General features: G+C 42.3%; 1 protein-coding gene across 3 annotated transcripts; it reads left to right on the top strand.

Moving 5' to 3' along the window:
• Positions 1 to 630: 630 nt before the first annotated feature.
• On the top strand, positions 631 to 19307 carry RPP30 (ribonuclease P/MRP subunit p30). 3 transcript variants are annotated; one of them, XM_042818100.1, is made up of 11 exons: positions 631 to 722; positions 1467 to 1522; positions 1832 to 1888; positions 2610 to 2684; positions 3219 to 3290; positions 8400 to 8489; positions 10503 to 10619; positions 14140 to 14169; positions 14593 to 14630; positions 15789 to 15868; positions 18724 to 19307. In XM_042818100.1, exons 1-11 carry the CDS (start codon positions 641 to 643, stop codon positions 18828 to 18830), a joined length of 804 nt encoding a protein of 267 aa, XP_042674034.1. In that variant the 5' UTR covers positions 631 to 640; the 3' UTR covers positions 18831 to 19307. The 3 variants fall into 3 exon arrangements, with proteins under 3 accessions (XP_042674034.1, XP_042674033.1, XP_042674035.1); XM_042818099.1 differs by having other exon boundaries at positions 14593 to 14665; positions 15782 to 15868; XM_042818101.1 differs by lacking the exons at positions 14140 to 14169; positions 14593 to 14630 and having other exon boundaries at positions 15782 to 15868.
• Positions 19308 to 20082: the final 775 nt, after the last annotated feature.

Genomic DNA, 20082 nt, shown 5'->3' with positions numbered 1-20082 from the left:
AGGGATATCTCATTGCAGCCTTCCAGTGTTTAGAGGGAGCTTATAAAGTTTTCAGCCTGTCCCAAACAACAACGAAAGGAAATCATTACCACCTGTATTTCACATATTCCATACTGATCAGCAGCAATAAAATAAGTGAGTTTTGCAACAGTGCTACACAGTCAAAGCGAGTGTAGTAAAGTGAAAGTAGTGAGTTGCAGTCCACTGGAACTGTTCAGCGCTTCTGCATTTTAGGGAACATCTCTCAGGAATCTAGGGATGCATCAGCCTAAGATTTTATTTCACATTTTTTAGTCAATGCAGGAAAATTACGGCCTTAACTAGGAACGGCTCCTCTCCCGGCACGCAGGAGCAGCGCTCGGAAGGAGGCGATCCGGCCGGTAGAGGAGCAGAAGCGCGGCTCCCCCTGCTGGGCAGCACGCGCACCCCGAGCGCCCGCCTGCTCCGCCCCCAGCGCAGCCTTCACGGACGCGTTCAGGAGCTCCGGAAAGCTCACACCACCCCTCGCCCAGGGCCCCGCCTTCCTGGCCGAGGCCCATCCTGCTGCCCTCAGCAGGACTACAAGCCCCAGGTTGCTCCAGGCTGCCGGGGGCGGTGCCGGCTGCGCCCGTAGTCTTCGTTCCGCCCCGCGCTGCGCAGCATGGCCGGCTTCGCCGATCTGAACGTGCCGCAGGGCGCGGACAGGAAGGCCGTGCAGAGCCTGCTGGAGACCGCAGCGCATCGTGAGTCGGGGCTGGGAGCCGGGATGTGTTGTTGAGGCCGGGGCGGGCTGTGCTGGGAGATTCTAGCTGAGGGCTGCGGCAGCGGCGTGAAGGCTGGAGAAACGGGGCTGGATGGGGCGGAAGCTCTGTGCACCGGTCCTGCTCTGCCCCTCGTAGGGCACAGGGTCTGTGCCGTGCCTGAACGGCGCTTTTAACATCTGCGGTTACTCTCCAGTCTCTGCAGAGAACTTGTTCCAGGGTTGCTGATCTTCAGCACAGGTTTCATGGCTTCCTCTAGACCTGTCCACCACGGACAGGACGTGGTCACGTCTTCCCTCGTAAAGCACCTTTCAGTCTGCTGCTGCTGCAAGGCTCAGCCTTAGCATCGATGCAGAGCCAGAACCTGGCAGCCTTTCGCTTACCCCACTGCCCACCAGGCTCCCAGCCACACTTCAGCCTGCCCAGCCGCTCCCATTAGGTAGATGTGGATCTCCGTGTGCCCTAGCACTGGCCGTGCAGTCCCTGCCCCCGTCACTGTCAGTCAGTGAGGATGCGTTGTCAAGGCTGGGTTGTGTTAAAAGGAATTTGTACTCTTAAGACGCATCTTTGGTGAGTTAACGTTAAGAAAAGTTCGCTGTGAAAGGTAAATGTGCACATTGTTATTAATTTTGAGATATTTAAATAACGAGCATGTGACAGTTTTCTGCTTGTCTCTTTCCATTACTTGCTGAACAAAGCAGGCTCACAATGTGTTCACTTCTTTAGTGGGATATTCTGCAGTCGCTCTTAATCACACCATCGATTTTAAAGAAAAGAAACAGGTAATTTCAGTTCTGCTTCGTTGTTGGTGATGGATTTGCTCTCATAAATCTGTGTGCTGCTCCTCCCCCCTTTGTTTTTACATACTCACTTAAATGAAGTGTATTTGTATTTATATTTATAATGGAACTCCGATTTTTACAAGTTTGTATTACTGCCCTGGAGTTAATTTTTAGTACGGTCTGTGAATTGTCTCTAGGAAATACTTTTGTTAGCATGGCAAACTTATTTTTGGAGTTGGAACACAATTTCTGTGTGCGTTCTAAACATCCCATTATATTTTGGATAACTTTGTTTTGTTTTCTTTTAAGGAAATAGCCAAGCCGGTATCTCCATCAGAGCTGTTTCCATCTTTGCCTATTGTGCAGGTGTGTTTATTGTGTTCCAGCTATGAGTTGTTTTACAGAGTTGCATTTTTTCCTTTGTGTGTTACACATGATATTTTTTTCATCGTATGTTAAAAAAAATATATGAGAAATTTGTCCACTGCTTGTTTCTTCAAACTCCCAGCATTGGAAGAATGTGAACGCTCATGTTGGAGGAGGCTGTGTTCTTTATTTCAAAAATAATTCTTTAAAATTGCTGTTTATGAATTCTGAATAATGTTGTAGTTGAATAATTGCAGTATAATTGTCTGAATTTGAGCCTGAGGTTTGGAAATTACTTCCTGGATTTGATGAACAAGATTTGGATGTAGTGAACCAATTCTGATGTATGTTAATTAAGGAAATGCTTTTGCTTCCAGTCGTGGCCTCTTTGGAAAACCAGAGTGGTATTAATAGAGCACATTCATATTTTCCATATGATGTGTTTTTTGGGTTTTTTTTCCTTCTTTCAATTTTTCTCCTTTAGATTGATCCATTCCTCAGAGAAACACAATGAGCCTTTCTTTCTGAAGGGCAGATATAATACCCAACAGATCAATATAAAGAATATGTGTGGTTTTTTTATATTAGGGAAGCATAACTGCAGACTTATAGGCAAGAATTGGTGCAAGGCACAACTTTCTTTTTATAGGAGAGGGGGTGAAAATTGCCATGAAGTTTTGCTTTGGAGCTTTTTAAATCTTGTATTATTTTTCCATCGTAGGGGACATCTAAAAGACTTAAAGTCTTAACCCGGCTGACACTTGTTGTTTCTGATCCTTCCCACTGTAATCTCTTGGTAAATACCTTCAGTGTATCTGTTTTTCCTTTTTAATTATTATTGTTATTTTTTTTAATTTCCTTTTCTCAATGAAAGAATGTCATTTAATTGTGTAGGGAAGGATTTAATGGATTTCATAGGATATTCAGTACTGATTTCTCAGATCAGATCTCTAGAATCTGAAGCATCATGAGGGGATGCGGGTTTATGAAACTGGATGTGACTGTGCTGATTACTTGTTAGTATGGGGTAGCAGTTCTGTTCCTTTATTCTTTTAATTGAATTCTGTACTTCTATATGTACACTAGAATACCAGGAGTGAGCTCTGTGTCTGTTTGTGGGACTGTGCTTGGGGCAAAAGGTATGTGTAAGTGGATGGGACAGGCCTCAAAATGACTTCAGGGAATTGGTCATGGTAGAGACCTACTATTTAATTAAATTATTGGCTTTGTTTTACTGCTTGAAAACGGTGAGGGAATTTTCTCTTTATTATTGTGTATACAAATGTCACCTGCCAGAAGTCAAGGTAGTAATCATTTCCTCCTTTTGTAGAGGTCTACATCTACAAATATAAGATTGTATGACATCATAGCTGTATTTCCAAAGACGGAGAAATTATTCCATGTAAGTACTATCTGTAAGTTGTTATAGAATTGGCACTAACAATCAGTGTCTTGGAGTAGCTTGAGTGCATTCTTTGTTTTGATTTTGTTTTCTGTTTTATGTAGCCATGTCATGGAGCTAATTAAACAACGTAGGTTCCCTGGTTAGTGGACAGACTGAAAGACTGGGAGAAATCCCAGGAGGGCCTTGATGTGAGTAGTTGGTCCTAATCAGATCACTCGCAGATGTTTGACTTGCTTTCAAATGTTCAGCTCAATTTCATGTCAAAATGCTTTCCTTGCAAAAGGGAAAAAAAAAAATCAAGACAGTGACACATCTGACCTACTGCAAGCTCCTAAGTCATATCATTAAGGGTGAATTGGAAGAGTTGGTAGAGGTGGTCTGTCTGTATTGCTCTTGGCAGGCAGAAAGCAGATGTGCAATTTGAAAAAGGCACTGGGATACCAACTACAAACGGGAATCTCTTTGGAGGAACACCAGTGTTTACTTTAAAGTGAGGTGGTCAGGGAGCTGAGTTTGGTTTTCAGTTAGGCTAAAGCTACTTTCTGGTTCTGATGAATGCCTATTTTTGAAACATTAAAACTATATTGTTCTGATTTTTTATTTTTATTTTTTTAATTATTTCCTCTCCTTTTTGAAAACTTGAGAAGTATAAGGCAAGAGGCTATAAAAGGAGGTGAACTTTTAAAGAAGCAGAAGAACTTAAGCATTAATTGTAACAGTGACAACGAAACTCATTTCTGACTGATTTTTTTTTCTCTTGCAAGACTTTGGACTGCTGAGGATGTGCAAGAATCAAAAGACTTCTAAAAGACTTTTCACTTCTCTCTATCATTTTCTTTTGTGCTCTGTTAGCAGCATAAAATTATTGTGATTTATTCCAGATGCACCCAAGAGTCCGGAGGTAATTGGCTGGTGTAGTCACCAAGCCACTCTCAAAGATATTTGAAAAAGTTGTGGCAGTCAGGTGAAGTTCCCATGTGACTGGAAAAAGGCAGTGTCACACCCATTTTTTAGAGGGGTAAAAAGAATGACCCAGGGAGCTACTGACCTGTCAGCCTCACCTGTGTGCTGAGAAGGTTGTGCAGCAGATCCTTCTGGAAGTTATGGTAAGGCACATACAGGAGGAGAGGTAATATGGGATAACCAGCACGCCTTCACCAGGGGCAGATCTTGCTTGACCAACCTTGTTGTTTTTTATGGTGATGGAAGTGCCTCAGTGAATGAGGGAAGAGCCACTGCTGTTATTTTTCTGGACTTCATTAAGGCCTAGATGCCGTGCAGAAAGACCTAGACAGACTGAGCATTGGGCCTGGGTGAACCTCGTGAAGTTTAGCAAATCCAAGTGCATGGTCATGGCAACCTCCACTGTCAGTACAAGCTGGGGAATGTAAGGATGGAACACAGCTCTGCCAAAAATGACCTGAGGGATCTGACGGATGGCAATCTGGATAGTAGTGTGCCCTACAGCCCAGAAAGCCAACGATATCCTGAGCTGCATCAAAAGAAGAGTGGCCGGCAGGGTTAGGAGGTGATACTGCTCCTCTGCTCTGCAATGGTGAGACTTCACCTGGACTGTGTCCACATGTGGAATTCTTAGTACAGGAGAGGTGTGGACCTGTTTGAGTGCATCCAGAGGAGGGCTACAAAAATGGTCCAAGAAATGGAACAGAGAGAGCTGGGGCTGTTCAGTTTGTAGAAGAGAAGGCTCAAGAGGAGACATTCAAAGAAGGTCAGGCTGGATGGGGCTCTGGGCAATGTAACTGAGCTGTAGGTGTCCCTGTTCATTGCAGGGGAGTTAGACTAGGTAACCCTTAAGGTCAACCCAAACAATTTTATGATTGCTCATACTTAATGACATGCAGAGAAGGGCAGGGAGAAGATTCTCATTGATCTCATTTCTCAAATGAGTTCACTCAATTTATCGTGTGTTCAAACAAGTACCTGAAGCTACTTAAAGATAGCCAGCAGTAGCTCATTGTAAGACTTTGGAGGAAAGGCAGGAGCTTGTCATGTAAAGATGGTTGTCTTTCGTTTTCAGACATCCGTGAGCTAGGCATTCAGCTGCAACAACTTTGAAGCTGACATAATGCCTGCCCTCAGCCACACATTTCTTCAGGTTCCTTTCTGCTCTGCTTGTGCAGGTTCTTTCTTAGCTCCATGGCTGTTTGGTTGGAAGAACACACCTTTGATTGCAAAGTTATGCAGATTTTACCAAGTTATTTTGCAGGCAGATCTGCTTTGCTGCTCTGAGCTGTGCTGCTCTGTGAGGATGGCTGTGCTCTGAGCAGGCCCAGTGCAGCTTCAAGCTGACGCTCTCACAGATACAAACAGCATAATAGGAAGAAGACAGGATTGTAATGAGACCATCTTAATTTCTGTCGTGCTCAAAACTCTCTTGACCTGGGGAGGAAGCCAGATGTGTTTCTTACAAACAGCATGAGGTGAAAGGCATCTTCCTTACGCGTTCACGTACAGAGCAGATTTGTATGTTTGTATTTCATTTAAAGATTTAAGATTTCTAAGTAAGTATGGAGAGTTTTGTAGAGTTATCAATGGGGAACATCAAGCACTTGGAATCTCAGTATGCATGTCTGACTCCTAATGACTTGAATCTTTCACTCTGCAGGATAAAGCTGCCTAGGCTGAATCTTGCACCACGAATTGTATTTTAAAATTGGCTGTTGGTAACTGTATTGCCTCAGTAGCATCATCTTTCTCACCAACAATTTGGCACTTAGTTTGTTCTCCATCGGACAGGATTTTTCATGTGTTTATAGAAGACATATGTGACCACTGTAGATGGGCTTTAGTTTTAGCACAGCCTAAAAATAGTCAGTTCCCGCTTCTCACAAGTAAAAGAAGCTTTCCTATTACTGAGACAGGCAGTAATAGGCAGGCAGTGCTGAAAGATGTGCTCAAGTTCTACAAATAATTTGTATCCTTGGGGCTACGAGGAAGTTGTGTTTGCCGAGATAACTGTAGGACATGCTCTTTATTTAAGGTTCCCAAGGAGAATTGTTTTTGGCTGCAGCTGGGATGCCTGCTCTGTGCTGTTATTTAGCTCTGGCCTGTTGCTTTTAGAAAGAAAATATGAATGAAACAAATCTTTAGAATATTAGTTCTGCCTATTGTTTGTAGGAAATTAGTGATTCACCAGTATCTACAAAATCTTGCTTATGTAAGTTTGAGGATATACTGCAAAGCCAAATTTCAGAGTTTATTTGTAAAATGTTTGCCAAAGCAAACCTGTCTGTCTTCAGGCCATCCAAGTCCTGGTGAGTTTATGTCTGGTTGGCTGTTGTTTCCCAGCAGATGGAGCTCTTGCCTGTGGTGAGGCCAGGCAGGTGCTGGGCTGTCCAACTGCTGTATGGCATTTTCTGGATGAAGTTTTTGTTCAGATCCTTTTAGGAGGCTGGATAACCTTAACCTGCCTGCATGTGTGACTTGTCCAGGAGCCAAATCTGGGCTGAATTTAGGATGTTTAGAGAAATCTCCTCTGCAACTTTTTGTGCAGTTCAGAAATTCCTCTTTATGTGAAATTGTGACTCTTAATTATTATTTTTTTCTCAGTGATGTTTTCTGAGTTCTTCTTGTCCCTGGAATCCTGTAGATATCGTGGCATTTGGGTCACTTCCTTTTCCATTGCACATAATTTTCAAAATGGAAAAGTGTTTTCCACTGTTTCTGGAACTGATTAGGTGGGCTTGTTTTCTCATCACACAGGGCAGCTTGCCTGCTTCTAGTGTGTATTCTTGCTCTCCATTTTTCTTGGATTTCTCTCTCCCTGAATTTTCTATGGTCTCACTGGCGTGTTTTCTAGGATATGATTCAGAGCTATTTGCTTTGAGTGAGTTCCTGTTAATCACCTCTGTTTAAGTGGTAGTTTGTACTTCACATAAGGATAAGATTAAAATTGGCTACTGTGGGGCTAAACTTGCATTTCATATTTGTATTTGTAGTATATTCAACTTGTATTCTGCCTAAGAGAGTTAGTAAAGTTAGGGCTTGAAGATAAAGTTCAGTTTGATGGAACAGCTATCAACAGCGAAGGTAGGAAACATTCCTAAAGCTAGGTCTCTGCTCTCATGTCTGTGCAGATTTCATGTGAACAGACCATTGAAAGATGAGTTTGCAGAGCCCTGTGCTAGATTGGAGTGCCACAGTCCTGCAGCCCCACTGCTTTCATGCTGGTGCAAGGAGGGAGGAAGGGCTGGAACCTGGCCCAGATGTAATTGAAGCAGTGGATGGCAAGTTTCTGAGTGTGGAGAGTTCCTCTATATATTGGAAATTCCTTTTGAGCATGTTCAACATGCTTTATCTTCTTTGTTACAACAGTGCTTACGGGTGTTAATCTGGTCCTGTGTAATCATCTTTACAGGGTAGACTTATATAATTCCTACAAGTCCTGTGTGCGTAAGATTATATGTAAATCAAGAGCTAGTTTTTATGTCCATTTAATTTTCTATACATGTCAGTGTGGAGATTTTCCACCCTTTGTTCATTCCTTCTCTATTAATCCAGGATATGAGTTGTGGTGTGAGCTCAAAGCCAGGTATTTAAACCATGAGCTCAGGTACGATCTTGAGACATCTCCAAAGGCTTGGTTTTCAGAAAGTTGTCTTTCTTATCCTGACAGGAAAGTGAGGTACCATGTCATGGACCCAGTAGTGGGCATGTGGTATAACTCATCGCTTCTAAAATTCTTCTCCTGTTTCAGTCTTTTCTTGGTTGCTGCTGGTAAAAGTACTTAAAGAGCTGCAACACTGGGTGAATGATGGGATTAGAAAATGATGGGTCCTTTATTAGCTGTGAGCTCTCTTACCAAAAAACAGCACTGCTTCTGTATGTCCCATGTCAGATAAGAATAAAGAGTAAGTTTTGCCTTTGAGTTGGTCATTATTTTATTGGAAAAGCTGTTCTGTAAGTGAGAAAAGGGCCAGGATTTTTAGCCTCATGTGCTCTGGCTGTGCACTTTGAGCACTGCTGTTCTATTGGCACACCTACAAGGTGTTGTACTTCATTTCAAAATTGAACAGCCTCTGGAGAGACATTTCTTGCATTACGTAATGGCACATCTAATAATCTGTTCCTGTTTCTTTGCTCTAGATCGCTTGCACAACTCTTGACGTGGATCTAGTCTGTATAAATGTAACAGAAAAGCTTCCGTTTTACTTCCGAAGGCCTCCTGTAAATATGGTAAATTGACACCTGTATTGTTTTTTTTTCTATTAAATGTCAGTCTGAATTGAAGTCCCTACAGTTTCCTTTTCACCATTCGCATTCGAGTGGTTCTTTTTATTTTCTTGCATAATGTATTGTTTTAGATGTCCTTCACTTCAAGGCCTCCACTTGCAGCATTTAATACGCATTGATGTGCGTTCGTTCTTTTTCCTTTCTGTCCTCTGCTTCTGAAGACAGAAAAGATGTTTCCAAGGAGTGGAAGCAGAACCTTATGACTATTGCTGTGCCAGTGAGATGTAGTGTGATTGCTGACAGAGCTGCCTCCCAAACCAGAAGGGATTGTACAGTTGTAAATAGTCTTGTAATTTCAAAGATGGGAGAATGTGAATGACAGTATTGATTTGGGAGAGGATGTTGTGTTAGATATTCGGAAGGTGATGTATTGAAACCCTACTTAATCAAAGGAATGTCTTGGGAAGTAAACTAAATGTGGGATTGCTCAATATCTGCTGTGGGACTCAAACTAACTATCTGTATGTATTAAGTATTTTATTAATATAATTCTGTCTACTGTAGGTGATTTGGCAGAAAATTTAATCTGAACACGTGGTTACTTGAACCAGCATTTTCTTTTAAGTTTATGTCAAGGTTTGTTCTGCTTGGACGTTTTCGGCTGTTGTGTGGTCCTTAGTGCTTTAGGATTTAAAGCTGGAACTGGCTAGAAATCCTGCTTCTGTCTTTTAGAGAAACTTCGACCTAGAAAAACCAGAATCAACCCTGAAACAGAACGAAAGTAGCTATTTGGAATTTACCACAGACTTAAAATTCAGTATTCCATTTAGAATAAAAATCTTGTATAAAATGTTGTCTGAAAGTACCCTCATTGCTTGAAACTCTAGGAGCTGAGCCAGGTGAGGAGATACTTCCCTCACAAGCTGTTTCTCATCTTCTGCACTCCGAGCTTCAAGGCAGTCTCTCAGACTGGTTCTGTGCATCCTCAGGCAGTGAGGTTTGGTTGTTTTGATGCCAGGCAGGCAGACTAGCTGCCAGCTGGAGGAGCAGGCATGAGGTTAAAAGTATCCTTACCTTGAAATTGGTGTATTGCCATTACCCGTTTTGGTTTTGATAAATACCGTTGTCTTGTTTGCAGATGTTGGACTAGCTCTGTGTAAAACATTTAAAATGTACATAGCTTCTACTCTGCTTCCATGCAGCTGTTATGGCTGGGTTAATTCCATCTGTATTCAATTACTGGACTCTCTTACTGCATTAGCATTGTAGTGTTTTATAATATGAGTGGAAGCACAAAGTAGCATTTTGCGCAAATGTATTATAGACCAAGGAATGAGGAACTCCTAGCTTGGAATTGTCTTTACCACTGTGCATCCTACAGGAAGTTGTTCAACCTTTCTCTGTATGTTTGAGAAAACAAGAATACAAGGCTTTGATGAGGTACTTCCACAGATGGCAAAGAATGTTAGAGCAATTGAATATACACTAAGTTCTGCTATTTGGAAACTTTACTGTGACCTGCTGTTATTTAAAATGATCACAAACAGCAACACAGTGCTGTGAGAGAGAGAGGAGACAGGACCTCACTGCTACATTTGTGCATAGATGAATTCCTCATCTGCAAGATGTGGTTGCTGTGGAAAGCAATCTTATTGCTTATCGCCAGCAGTGGAGCAGGAGGAGGAGGGTCCTGGAAGTTTCCGGGATCAGCAGTTTATGATCGGCAGTAGTTACTTGCTTCATCCTCGCTGAGACAGTGGAAAGCCAATTACAACTATTAAGTAGGTGTCATTTCTTTGCTCATTAAACCTCATCTTTCTGTCCTCCCACGAAACACAACTGGTGTACAATGAAATTTTTTCCCCCTGCATTTCATATGATGCTGGAACAGTATCTCCTTCATTTTTTTTCATAACACAGTTAAACTGTGAATAAATTGCATCAATAATAGTCAGTGGTTGTTAGATTGTTCTGCTTCTCTCCTTTTGATTTTTGTTCACTTCCTTTCATGTGAAGGCAATAGATCGAGGCATTTACTTTGAACTTCTTTACACGCCTGCCATCAAAGACTCCACAATGAGAAGATACACAATTTCAAATGCGATCAGCCTGATGCAGATCTGCAAAGGAAAGGTAAGCTCTCAAAGTGAAAGCAAGCTAATTAATTTGGTTCAAATTCTCCTGGAGTTGTAGAGACTGAGCCATTTTAAATGAGTGTTGATGACAGGGTTTATGAAGCTGTGACTGAATCTTTGCCTACTGATACAAGAACGTGATTATTTTGGCTCCAGATACTTCCAGCCATGCACCTCTGTATGCTATCCTCTTAAGCTGTCAAACTGCTTGGTTCTTCTTTTCAGAATAACCTATTTGTTATTTTGGTATGTAATACCCAGAACAAAAGGAAAAAAGTTTGCACTAGAACTGAAATCCATGCATCTCTTTAAAATCCCCCACTTCAAAGGTCTGATTCACCAAAAGCACTTTTTTGAAAACATACCTTGAACATGGGGGAGAAAAAAAAAAAGGTAGAAATCCTGTTTGTTTAACTGTTAGGAAATCCCCACTGTAGAGAACAGATCCAACAGCTTGCTGGCTCCAAGCCAAGGTTTTGCTGAAATCAGATCAACTGCATTCTTCCCTGCTACTGAAACCAAGGGAAGAAGTAATCCTTGCAGCTGAGATGCCAGTACTCCATTGCTTTCATGCCTCGCCTCCTCTCAGGCCACCAAGCTAAGCTCCCTGCTATGTCGGTCCTCTCAGGCTGCTTGCTTTTAAAAGGGAAGCGTATTGTAGTACGTATCGGAGTTAAAAGAGATTGTAGCTCTCATCATTCTTACTAGGAAGGACTTTTGCTGTACTTAGCTAGTCTAGAGAAACCTAAACTGGTGTTACCCTGCAGATGCAACCTGAAGTAGGATATAGAGCTTGGGAGGCCAATTAAAAGCGGAATTGTCATTATTGCAGTTCCCCATAGGAGTGGTTACCTGTCTTATAGGACGGGAGTCTCTAAACAGATGAGTACAGAAAAAATGAGCACTTAACATGATCTTTCCTGAGAAGCTTATCTCTGGAGGTTAGTCACACAAAATACTGACTTAAACAAAAGGCACGTGCACGCAGAGACATGTAGGACACCTCCTTGCCAGCTCTCCTCTTTCCTATATGCAGCTGAACATTTCTCACTCAGTTGCTTATTTGTATTGCACGAGTTAGCATCACAGAGTGAGAGTTTGGTCTGTGTACAAGAGCCTTTTCTTTCTGCATGTGTCTATTTAATACACCATTTGTGTGTGGGAGGTAAACTGTCTGACGCTGGATTCCGTGATTTGTTGTAAGCCATTGGAAAAGCTAGAAATGGATTACTAGTTTGTCATTGTTTCTTGCCTATATTTTTTGTTTCTGGGCTTGTTACCTTGTGGGCCAGCAGAGAAAGCTATTAGTGCTTACTGGCAGTTTCTCTATCAGTTATATAAAGGCTCTTTTTACCAAGATGTAGTGAGGTTGTTCCATGGGCTGCTTTCATTGGCACTTTGCACATCAGTCACCTTTTGTACAGCTTTTTGTACACTTTTTTTAAAGGTGCTGAGTTTGTAGCGGCTTTTGGATCTGTTTGTTTTTCCTGTTATAGTAGCATGGAGAAACTTCTGGAAACTTAGTGGCCAGGGAGCTGACCTTCAGCAGAGTCCCTAGAATATTTGAAAATGTGCAGGGAATGTGGGAGAGACCTGCTTGCCTTGTCAGACAGAAGGTGTATGTAGCCACAGTCCTTCACATTCTGTGTTTTGGTAGCAGCGTTACGTACTGCACCCAGAGCAGTGTGCTGAAGAGCTGCTTTCTCTTTTACCTGAGGAGATGATGGTGTGCCTTTGAGTTTTTCCCTTAGCCCTTGCCTTGGATTTGCCTTTGCCTGCTTCTCCTCTGTTTGCTAGCTGTACTTTTCTTGTCTGTTTGTCTCCTCCCTTCTTACCCATCCTCTAACTAGAAGTCAGTTAGCTTTGAATCAGCCAGGACGTGTCTCCAGTACACAGCAGTGAACCATGGTCCTGCAAGGATGGGTTCAAGATGGCATAGCTGCTCTGGGAGCTTTTCTGAGTTGAGAAGACAGGAATTGGTTTTTACAGCTCAGAGCAGCAGACTTACATTTTCACAGTGAACTCTCACAGTCAGCACCAATGAAGCTCAAAAGCACCCTTGAGGTCTGTAGTACAGTCACTTTAAAGATGAACTACATAGAAGGAAACAAACTAGGCTCTGTGCTGTTAAGTCACTTTGATGTATGAATTGCTTCTGCTTCTGGCTTTCCTTATGCTTGTGCAGAGTTCTCAGCCCCTCCTTTTCCTTCTCGACACATGAGGAAACCTTGGGCACAGTGTGCACAGTGCAGTCATTTCCATACAAACAGCTCTTTCATGGTTTGTTTTCTAGCTGCGTACAGAGCATTTTCTTCCAACATCTGCCCTGCTCTTTGCTGGGGGGACAGTGGGACGAGTGAGCAGTACTTTGGAAAGGGGTCATAAGCCCTACCATGTAACTGGAGGTGGTGTGGTGTGTTGGTGGTACTGACGTCAGAGAGGTACTGCCTCAGTACCAATTTCATTGTTGCCCACTCAAGCAGGAATCCCCAAAGCTTTTATTTTATATATATATAATATATATATAATATAATATATATATATATATTTTTTTTTTTTTTAAAGTGTGTGGAATCTTTTTTCTACTGCAGTTTTCTGCCTGCACTAAACAATCTTCCCTTGAGTGAGCATCCTTAGTGGCTTAACATTAGAAGAGCACTGGCAGCTGAGTTGTGCTATCTGCCAGCCCCTGAGCAGTCATGTACCTGTTGTGTAGAAAACATTTGGCAGTGAAGGGAGGAGGGTGTCTTTCTGCCTGGTGCTTTTCATGGGGATGGAGGTTTGAGGAAACTTGATGTATGGTGTGAACTGGCTGCCTTTACCTGACTGCAGACTGGTTTCCTCCATCAGCATGAGTTTGATTAAGCTAATATGATAGGGTTGGGTTTTACTGCAATGCAAAGAGTAGGTTGAAAATTTGGGAGAGTCAGGGTGCCTAGAGCTGTGGTTTGTAAGCTGCATCTGAGGGATCCTGGGATTCTCTTACAAGTTCATCCATGCCTTCCTTAGTATAATGCTCAGCATCCACCCTGTGCCTGACTGCTCTCATGTGGCTCCCTGTCCCTTTCAGCTACTGTCACCAAAGGCAGTAGTACTTAACACAGTGTACACAACTCTGCATTTCTTCGTTTCCCTTCAAGTCCCTTCAGAGTTCCCTATAAGAGATATGCTTGTTTAATAGCATCATTAAGATCTATACTTCTTGGCCATAGCTCTCTAAAAGGTGCAGTGCTCATTCAGCTCAGACCTCTCTGTGCTGAGGTTTATAGCTACAAAGAACAACGTGTCCCTGTGGCTCTCTCTCTGTAGATACTGGGGAGATAGCTTGGGCTTATTTGTTTCTTCAAACTAATACCTGGCTGGAGTTCTGTTCATCTGAGTGCACTGGACACTCACAGTTAATTGTGTTGTCACCCTGGACTTAGCAAATGCTCATGAAGTCCTTGCTGTTCGTAAGTTTTCCATTTCTTGATGCTGTCTGACAGATGAATGTTCTTTTATTCTCTTGTGTTTTGCAGAACATCGTTATATCTAGTGCAGCTGAAAGAGTAAGTCCTGGATTTTTGTTCAAGTGAAAACAGTTTGAGCATTTATTTTCAGCTCAAAATACTTAAAATTACAATTTTTACACGTTAATATATAACTAAAGTTCTAAGATTTCAACCTTGTGTGTTTTTAATCAACCGTTTTACTGAAGAATTGTGTGGTTTTTTTTTTAATCTGTTTGTTTTGCTTTGCTTTTGTCGATATGGTATTTTCTGTGACAGTTTTCTTCACAGTCAGGGACTCTGTTTTGCAAAATAGTGGTATTTTCCTGATTGTTGTAGTATATCTTCAGTAGCTTGCTATTATGTAGCATTTATGTTTCCCTTCCTGAATGGCTGCTTCTGCAAACAGCTCTATCCTATGTGCTCACATTCTGCCAGCCTCCAACCTTCTTTGTTGCTGTTGTTTTTTTTTTTTTTTCCTAGCCTCTAGAACTACGAGGTCCTTATGATGTGGCTAATCTGTATCCTTTTTCCAAGTCAGAAATGGCAGTTAATGGTAACATGCAGAACTTAATTGGTTTTGAGATTTTCCATCCATTGCTCTCCTTGAACTTTAGCTAGTGATGCTTGGTGACTAATTCAATGAAACAGAGTGCAGTGTGGGTGTGGAAGGAGCTACACAGATTCTTGGTCATGAAGCGACATGATCTGTTGCTGTAAATAGTGATGTCTGAGTACGGTTACAGGTGAATTCTGTGTTGTGATGTGTTGATATTTGTGTTGAGTGTAAGTAGGAAAAGGAGTAAAAACCCCATAATCATAAATCTTTGAATAAGAAAACTTTGAAGTCGGCGAGCACTGTGGACTAAACCAGAAATTAATTCTGATCTCAAAGGCACTCAGTCTTTGACAGAAGAAGCCATAAAATCGTGTTTTTATTTAGGAAAAATAAGGCTCTTATCTTAGCACTAGTTACTTTGATTCTTAATTTTTCAGTCCTTAGTTCCATATGTACAATAAGTAAAGGACTGTGTTCTCGATAGGGAGCATCATTTCTCCCTTTCTTTCAGGAATTCAGATGTTTTTCCTCCTCCCCGCCCCCAGGTGTGTGTCCAGATTGCCTCTCAAAGGCAACGTGCGCTCTGAGTCGCTCTGAGTCGTGAGAACCGTGTGGGAGGGTTTACGGGCTGGAAGGATTTTATGTGTAACATCTCCTTCCCTCTTTAAAAAAGCAGTAAGGCTTAACTCAAATTAACATACCTAGTTTGGTGTCATCCCTATTCAAGGTGGCTGGGAATTTTTCAATGTAATGCTTTTGTATTAGACAGTGCCCTTTCCCACAAAGCTGAGTTTTTCAAGGGGTACCTTTTTATTTGATTCTACGTTCTAAATAAAAAGATTCCTATGTTGACAGACCTTTGTTTTTAAATGACAGCTGCTTGTCTGGAAAAAAGCAGCATTGACAGGAGCCTTCCAGGAGGGCTCCTGGGGAACTGTAGCCAGGAGAATTGGGTGCCTCAGGTCTCTGCCTCTGGGTAACCTTATACAAAATGTCACTCCGAGTTACAGCGCTGCTAATTCCCAGTTATTTGTAGAGTAAGCAAATCTGTCATACAGTCTTCCTTGTTCTTTTTTTTTTTTTTCTTCCTGTGAATTTTGATCCTGAACAAAGTTGACAGAGGCTTGCTGTTTGGCTTGTCTGAAGGCGAAGCCAAGGCAGCTGTGTCCACCAACTGCAGAGCCACTATGCTTCATGGAGGTAAGTGAAAAGCATGTGCAAACTTAATTCTTGCCTTTGTTAAGATAAGTTCAGGTCAGTGCATGTTTTCCAAAAGGTCTGAGACCATAGAGAGCAAGTCAACTTGGGGTCTTTCCTCCCTTGTTCAGTGCGTGAAAAGGAACTTCTGCAGCAAGAGATGATTTCTGTGCTAGCAAATCACTGGCTGAATTGGTAGTGCTGTCTGTACTGGAGTACTTGCTTAACCACATTAAAAAGACACAAATTGTTTAGCTATAACACAGATCTGCCTGTTCTCCTTCATTTTGGAAATACCGTTTGTTTCAGAAAGAATTGAATGCTCCTGTCTGTGACAGCAGCAGAAACTATGTCACTGACTTCAAAACACATTCATCCAGATTTTCTTGCATTTGCCCTCTTGCAGCATGACCACAGAAGCAGTTGTTGCTGTGTTTCCCTGATACTTCATTATGTAGTCTACTTCAGACTAGCTCACTTTTTGGTGTGGACCATTTCAAACTTGATGCAAAATCTGAAGTCCCGTGTGCCTGATGCTTAGGAGGAGATGTTTCATATGGTGTACCATGACTTTTAGTTTTGGTGAAACAAAACTTGCTTCCTTATACTCACCAGAGGAAGTTTGCAGTAGCTTTCTTCTATATTTGTCCATTTTAATATTAAAGAAAGTAGAAATTTAGCTTTTTGCCACCTGCAGAAATTAGAAGGTTTTATTATATGTCCTGATAGCAGTTTGTGTTCTAGCAATCAATGTAGACCCTCACTTTGCTTTGTGACCCTTCCATTCACCTTCTCTGACCTCCCTTTCATATGCTTATTTGCTGGTTCTTGGTGTTCCTAGATTTTTACTGTGTATTCTAATAGCAATTTAATTTTGTCACCAAGTTGTATCTGGCTGTTAATTTTTACTGCTTCTAGAATTTGTTGGATAGGTAGGTTCTAGTCTTCTTAACAACTTCTGTTGCTCTAAGTTGCAAACTCATGATAGAATTTGGTTAGTATCTGTTATTTTAGTAGAATTGCGGTTTTAATGTGCTGTAAATTCACAGTGAGGAGCTTTGATCTCTTCAAGAGTGCATTTCTATGAACAGAGTCATCCAGCCTGCTACACTACTCATCTACGTAGTGACAGTGTGTTGGAAGAATTTCTCACAGAATCACAGAATTGTAGGGGTTGGAAAGGACCTCTAGAGATCGAGTCCAACCCCCCTGCCAAAGCAGGTTCCCTACAGCAGGTCGCACAGGTAGGCATCCAGGCAGGTCTTGAACATCTCCAGAGAAGGAGACTCCACAACCCCCCTTGGCAGCCTGTTCCAGTGCTCCGTCACCCTCACCGTAAAGAAGTTCTTGTGCACATTCGTGAGGAACTTCCTCTGCTGCAGCTTCGTTTCCCTTTGTCCTGTCTCCACGTACCACTGGAAAGAGACTGGCCTCACCACTATGGCCCCCACACCTCAGATATTTATAAACCTGGATTCCATCCCCTCTCAGTCATCTTTTCTCAAGGCTAAACAGACCCAGTTCCCTCAGCCTTTCTTCATAGGGGAGATGCTCCGGGCCCTTCACCATCTTTGTGGCCCTCCGCTGGACTCTTTCCAAGAGATCCTTGTCTTTTTTGTACTGGGGAGCCCAGAACTGGACACAGCACTCCTGATGAGGCCTTACCAGGGCAGAGTAGAGGGGGAGGATCACCTCCCTCGACCTGCTGGACACGCTCTTTTTAATGCACCCCAGAATGCCATTGGCCTTTTTGGCCATGAGGGCACACTGCTGGCTCATGGCCAACCTGTTGTCCACCAGGACGCCCAGGTCCCTCTCTGCAGAGCTCCTCTCCAGCAGCTCATCCCCCAGCCTGTACTGGTGCATGCAATTATTCCTCCCTAGGTGCAAGACCCTACACTTGCTTTTGTTGAACCTCATCTGGTTTCTTACTGCCCAGCTCTCAAGCCTGTCCAGGTCTCGCTGAATGGCAGCTCAGCCTTCAGGCGTGTCAGCTAATCCTCCCAACTTTGTATCATCAGCAGACTTGCTAATAACTTGCATAAACTTCTCTCCAGTTTATGTGGAATTTCTCAAGACCTTCATTTTTCTTATCTATGAAGTTAAAAAAAAAAAAACAAACAGGTGTAATTTTCCCATGCCCCAAAAAATAGTAGACCAGAGTAAGTCAGTATATTTTGGCAAGTTTTGTACGAAGCCACTTTGCTAGCAAGAGTATTTGTTAGTAGCCTTGTCTACCTCAAATCTGCAGTTTGCAGAGAAGCCTTATACTAGTGGTTCTGAAGTTGGGATGGTTTTACTGGGTGTTTGGCAAACGTATAAGGAGTACCAAGAGTAGCAAGATATGGTAATGCCGAGAGTTCTGTAAATAAAATATGTTTGTTTGAATGCTATGAAGCTGCTTACTTTGTTTGTATATGTGAGCCTCTGCCAATATAGCTGTGCCAGTGTAGCCTTTTTAAGAACCCTGAAGTATGTGAATATTTATTTGTTTTATTTGAGAACGTTGTTTTGCTCAGAAATACTGAAATGCTTTTTTGACATGTGTTCAAGAATGTGTCTTTCTGTGGATACAGAACTAATAAAGCCTGCTTTCCTTCGGTTTCAAGCGTGTCCTCCCCACCCTCTCTCCCCCCAAGTCCCAGCAGACTCCCTCATTCTTGCTCTATTTCTGCACCCAACCTCATATTTCCCACTTCAGTTTCCTGAGTGTGTCCTATGTTCTGCCAATGCAGGTTGCTTACCTGCTGTGTGTGCTGCATGGCTGGCTGGGAAACATGCTGAATTGCAGTGAGTGTGCATGAAGTGCATTAGTGTAGGTTTATTTGAGGTAATTCAGTTTTGTTTGTATATTCCAGAAACTCGGAAGAGTGCCTGTGGGGTAGTATACACAGTGAAGAAGCTTCACAAAATTGAGGAGGAAGAAACTGTGCCAGCCTGCAAAAAGGCAAAGACTCAAGCTTGATCCAGTTGTCAACAGGAGCCTCCGCGCAGTCTTTACTCAGTGGCTGAGTCTTCCTCCACCTTCCAACTGGCTTGGTTCCTCACTTACTGATTTTTTTTTTTTTTTTTTTTTTTTTAGCCTAAAGAATAATTATTTTTCTGGTTTAAGTGAGGAGTTCTGTGGGAATCCTATTGCTGGGCTTCTGGACAAGGGCAGGAGGGAATCACTCCACCTTGTCCTGGGTCTTCTGGAATCAGTGAACTTGCACAATAGAAAGTATCCCTAAGACAGAAACATTGTGTCAACTGCACTCTTTTTTTTTTTCCTTTTTTTTTTTAATTAAAAATGGTTTCAAGAAGGCATGCCTGTAAAGTCTCACTCTTATAGTAACTAAAGTTTTAAAACATGTCTCTGTACTAAACCTTAGAACCAGGAGTCAGTAAAGTTTACCTTAAATGGCCTGAGAGAATAATCGTGCAGTAAAAACTTTATCTGCTCTCTCTTCTGTTTTGTGATCAATAACTATAACAATCCTAGCATCTGTTGCTTGCTAGGAGAAATCTTGAGTTTGTATCAGAGGAACAGTGACTAAATCAACCTGTTAGACACACAGCGCAAAGGTTCTCTCTGCCTTTGGAATCAAACCATCCCAACTTAAAGCCAAACAGTAACATGAGACATTTGCCACGGACAGGAAGAGCCCAAGGTTATCCTGAATGTGTGCTCAGCATGGTGTGCAGTTGCAGCATAACAGCTGTCTCACCTAGGCCTGAGCAGTCTCCATGTCACACAACTTTTACTGTTATGTCTTTTTTTTATGTCCAGGTTGTTTTGCTGCCTCCTGACTTTCCAATTAACTTCCCGTTAGTGCTTCAGTAAATCTAATCCAAAAAAGCAGTCACAACAGAATTCTAATCAGTGAGGCATTTTCAGACATCTTCCAAATGTTGACTGAAGTTTCTCTTTTGACCAATATAAAAATTATGTAAGATACTGTACTTGAGATGCTTTTGTGGCACCTTTACTCTGAATATTCCAATATTCCAATTCTGTATTGCCCCATGAAAGATGCTGAAGCCTTGGAGCGTGTCCAGAGGAGGGCAACAAAGCTGTGAAAGATCTGGAAAACAGGTAATACGGGCTGAGGGAACTGGGATTGTTCAGTCTGGAGAAGAGGAGGCTCCGGAAGACCTTATTGTTCCCCTACATGTCCCTGAAAGGAGGTTATAATGAGGTGATGGTCAACCTCTTCCAGGTAACAGTGGTAGAACAA

Source organism: Centrocercus urophasianus, unplaced genomic scaffold (assembly GCF_019232065.1).
Source record: "Centrocercus urophasianus isolate 14NV4802_14NV808 unplaced genomic scaffold, USGS_Curo_1.0 seq_17, whole genome shotgun sequence".
Classification (NCBI taxonomy): domain Eukaryota; kingdom Metazoa; phylum Chordata; class Aves; order Galliformes; family Phasianidae; genus Centrocercus; species Centrocercus urophasianus.
Note: the sequence above shows the minus strand (reverse complement) of the source record. Positions and strands in the feature narration are given on the sequence as shown.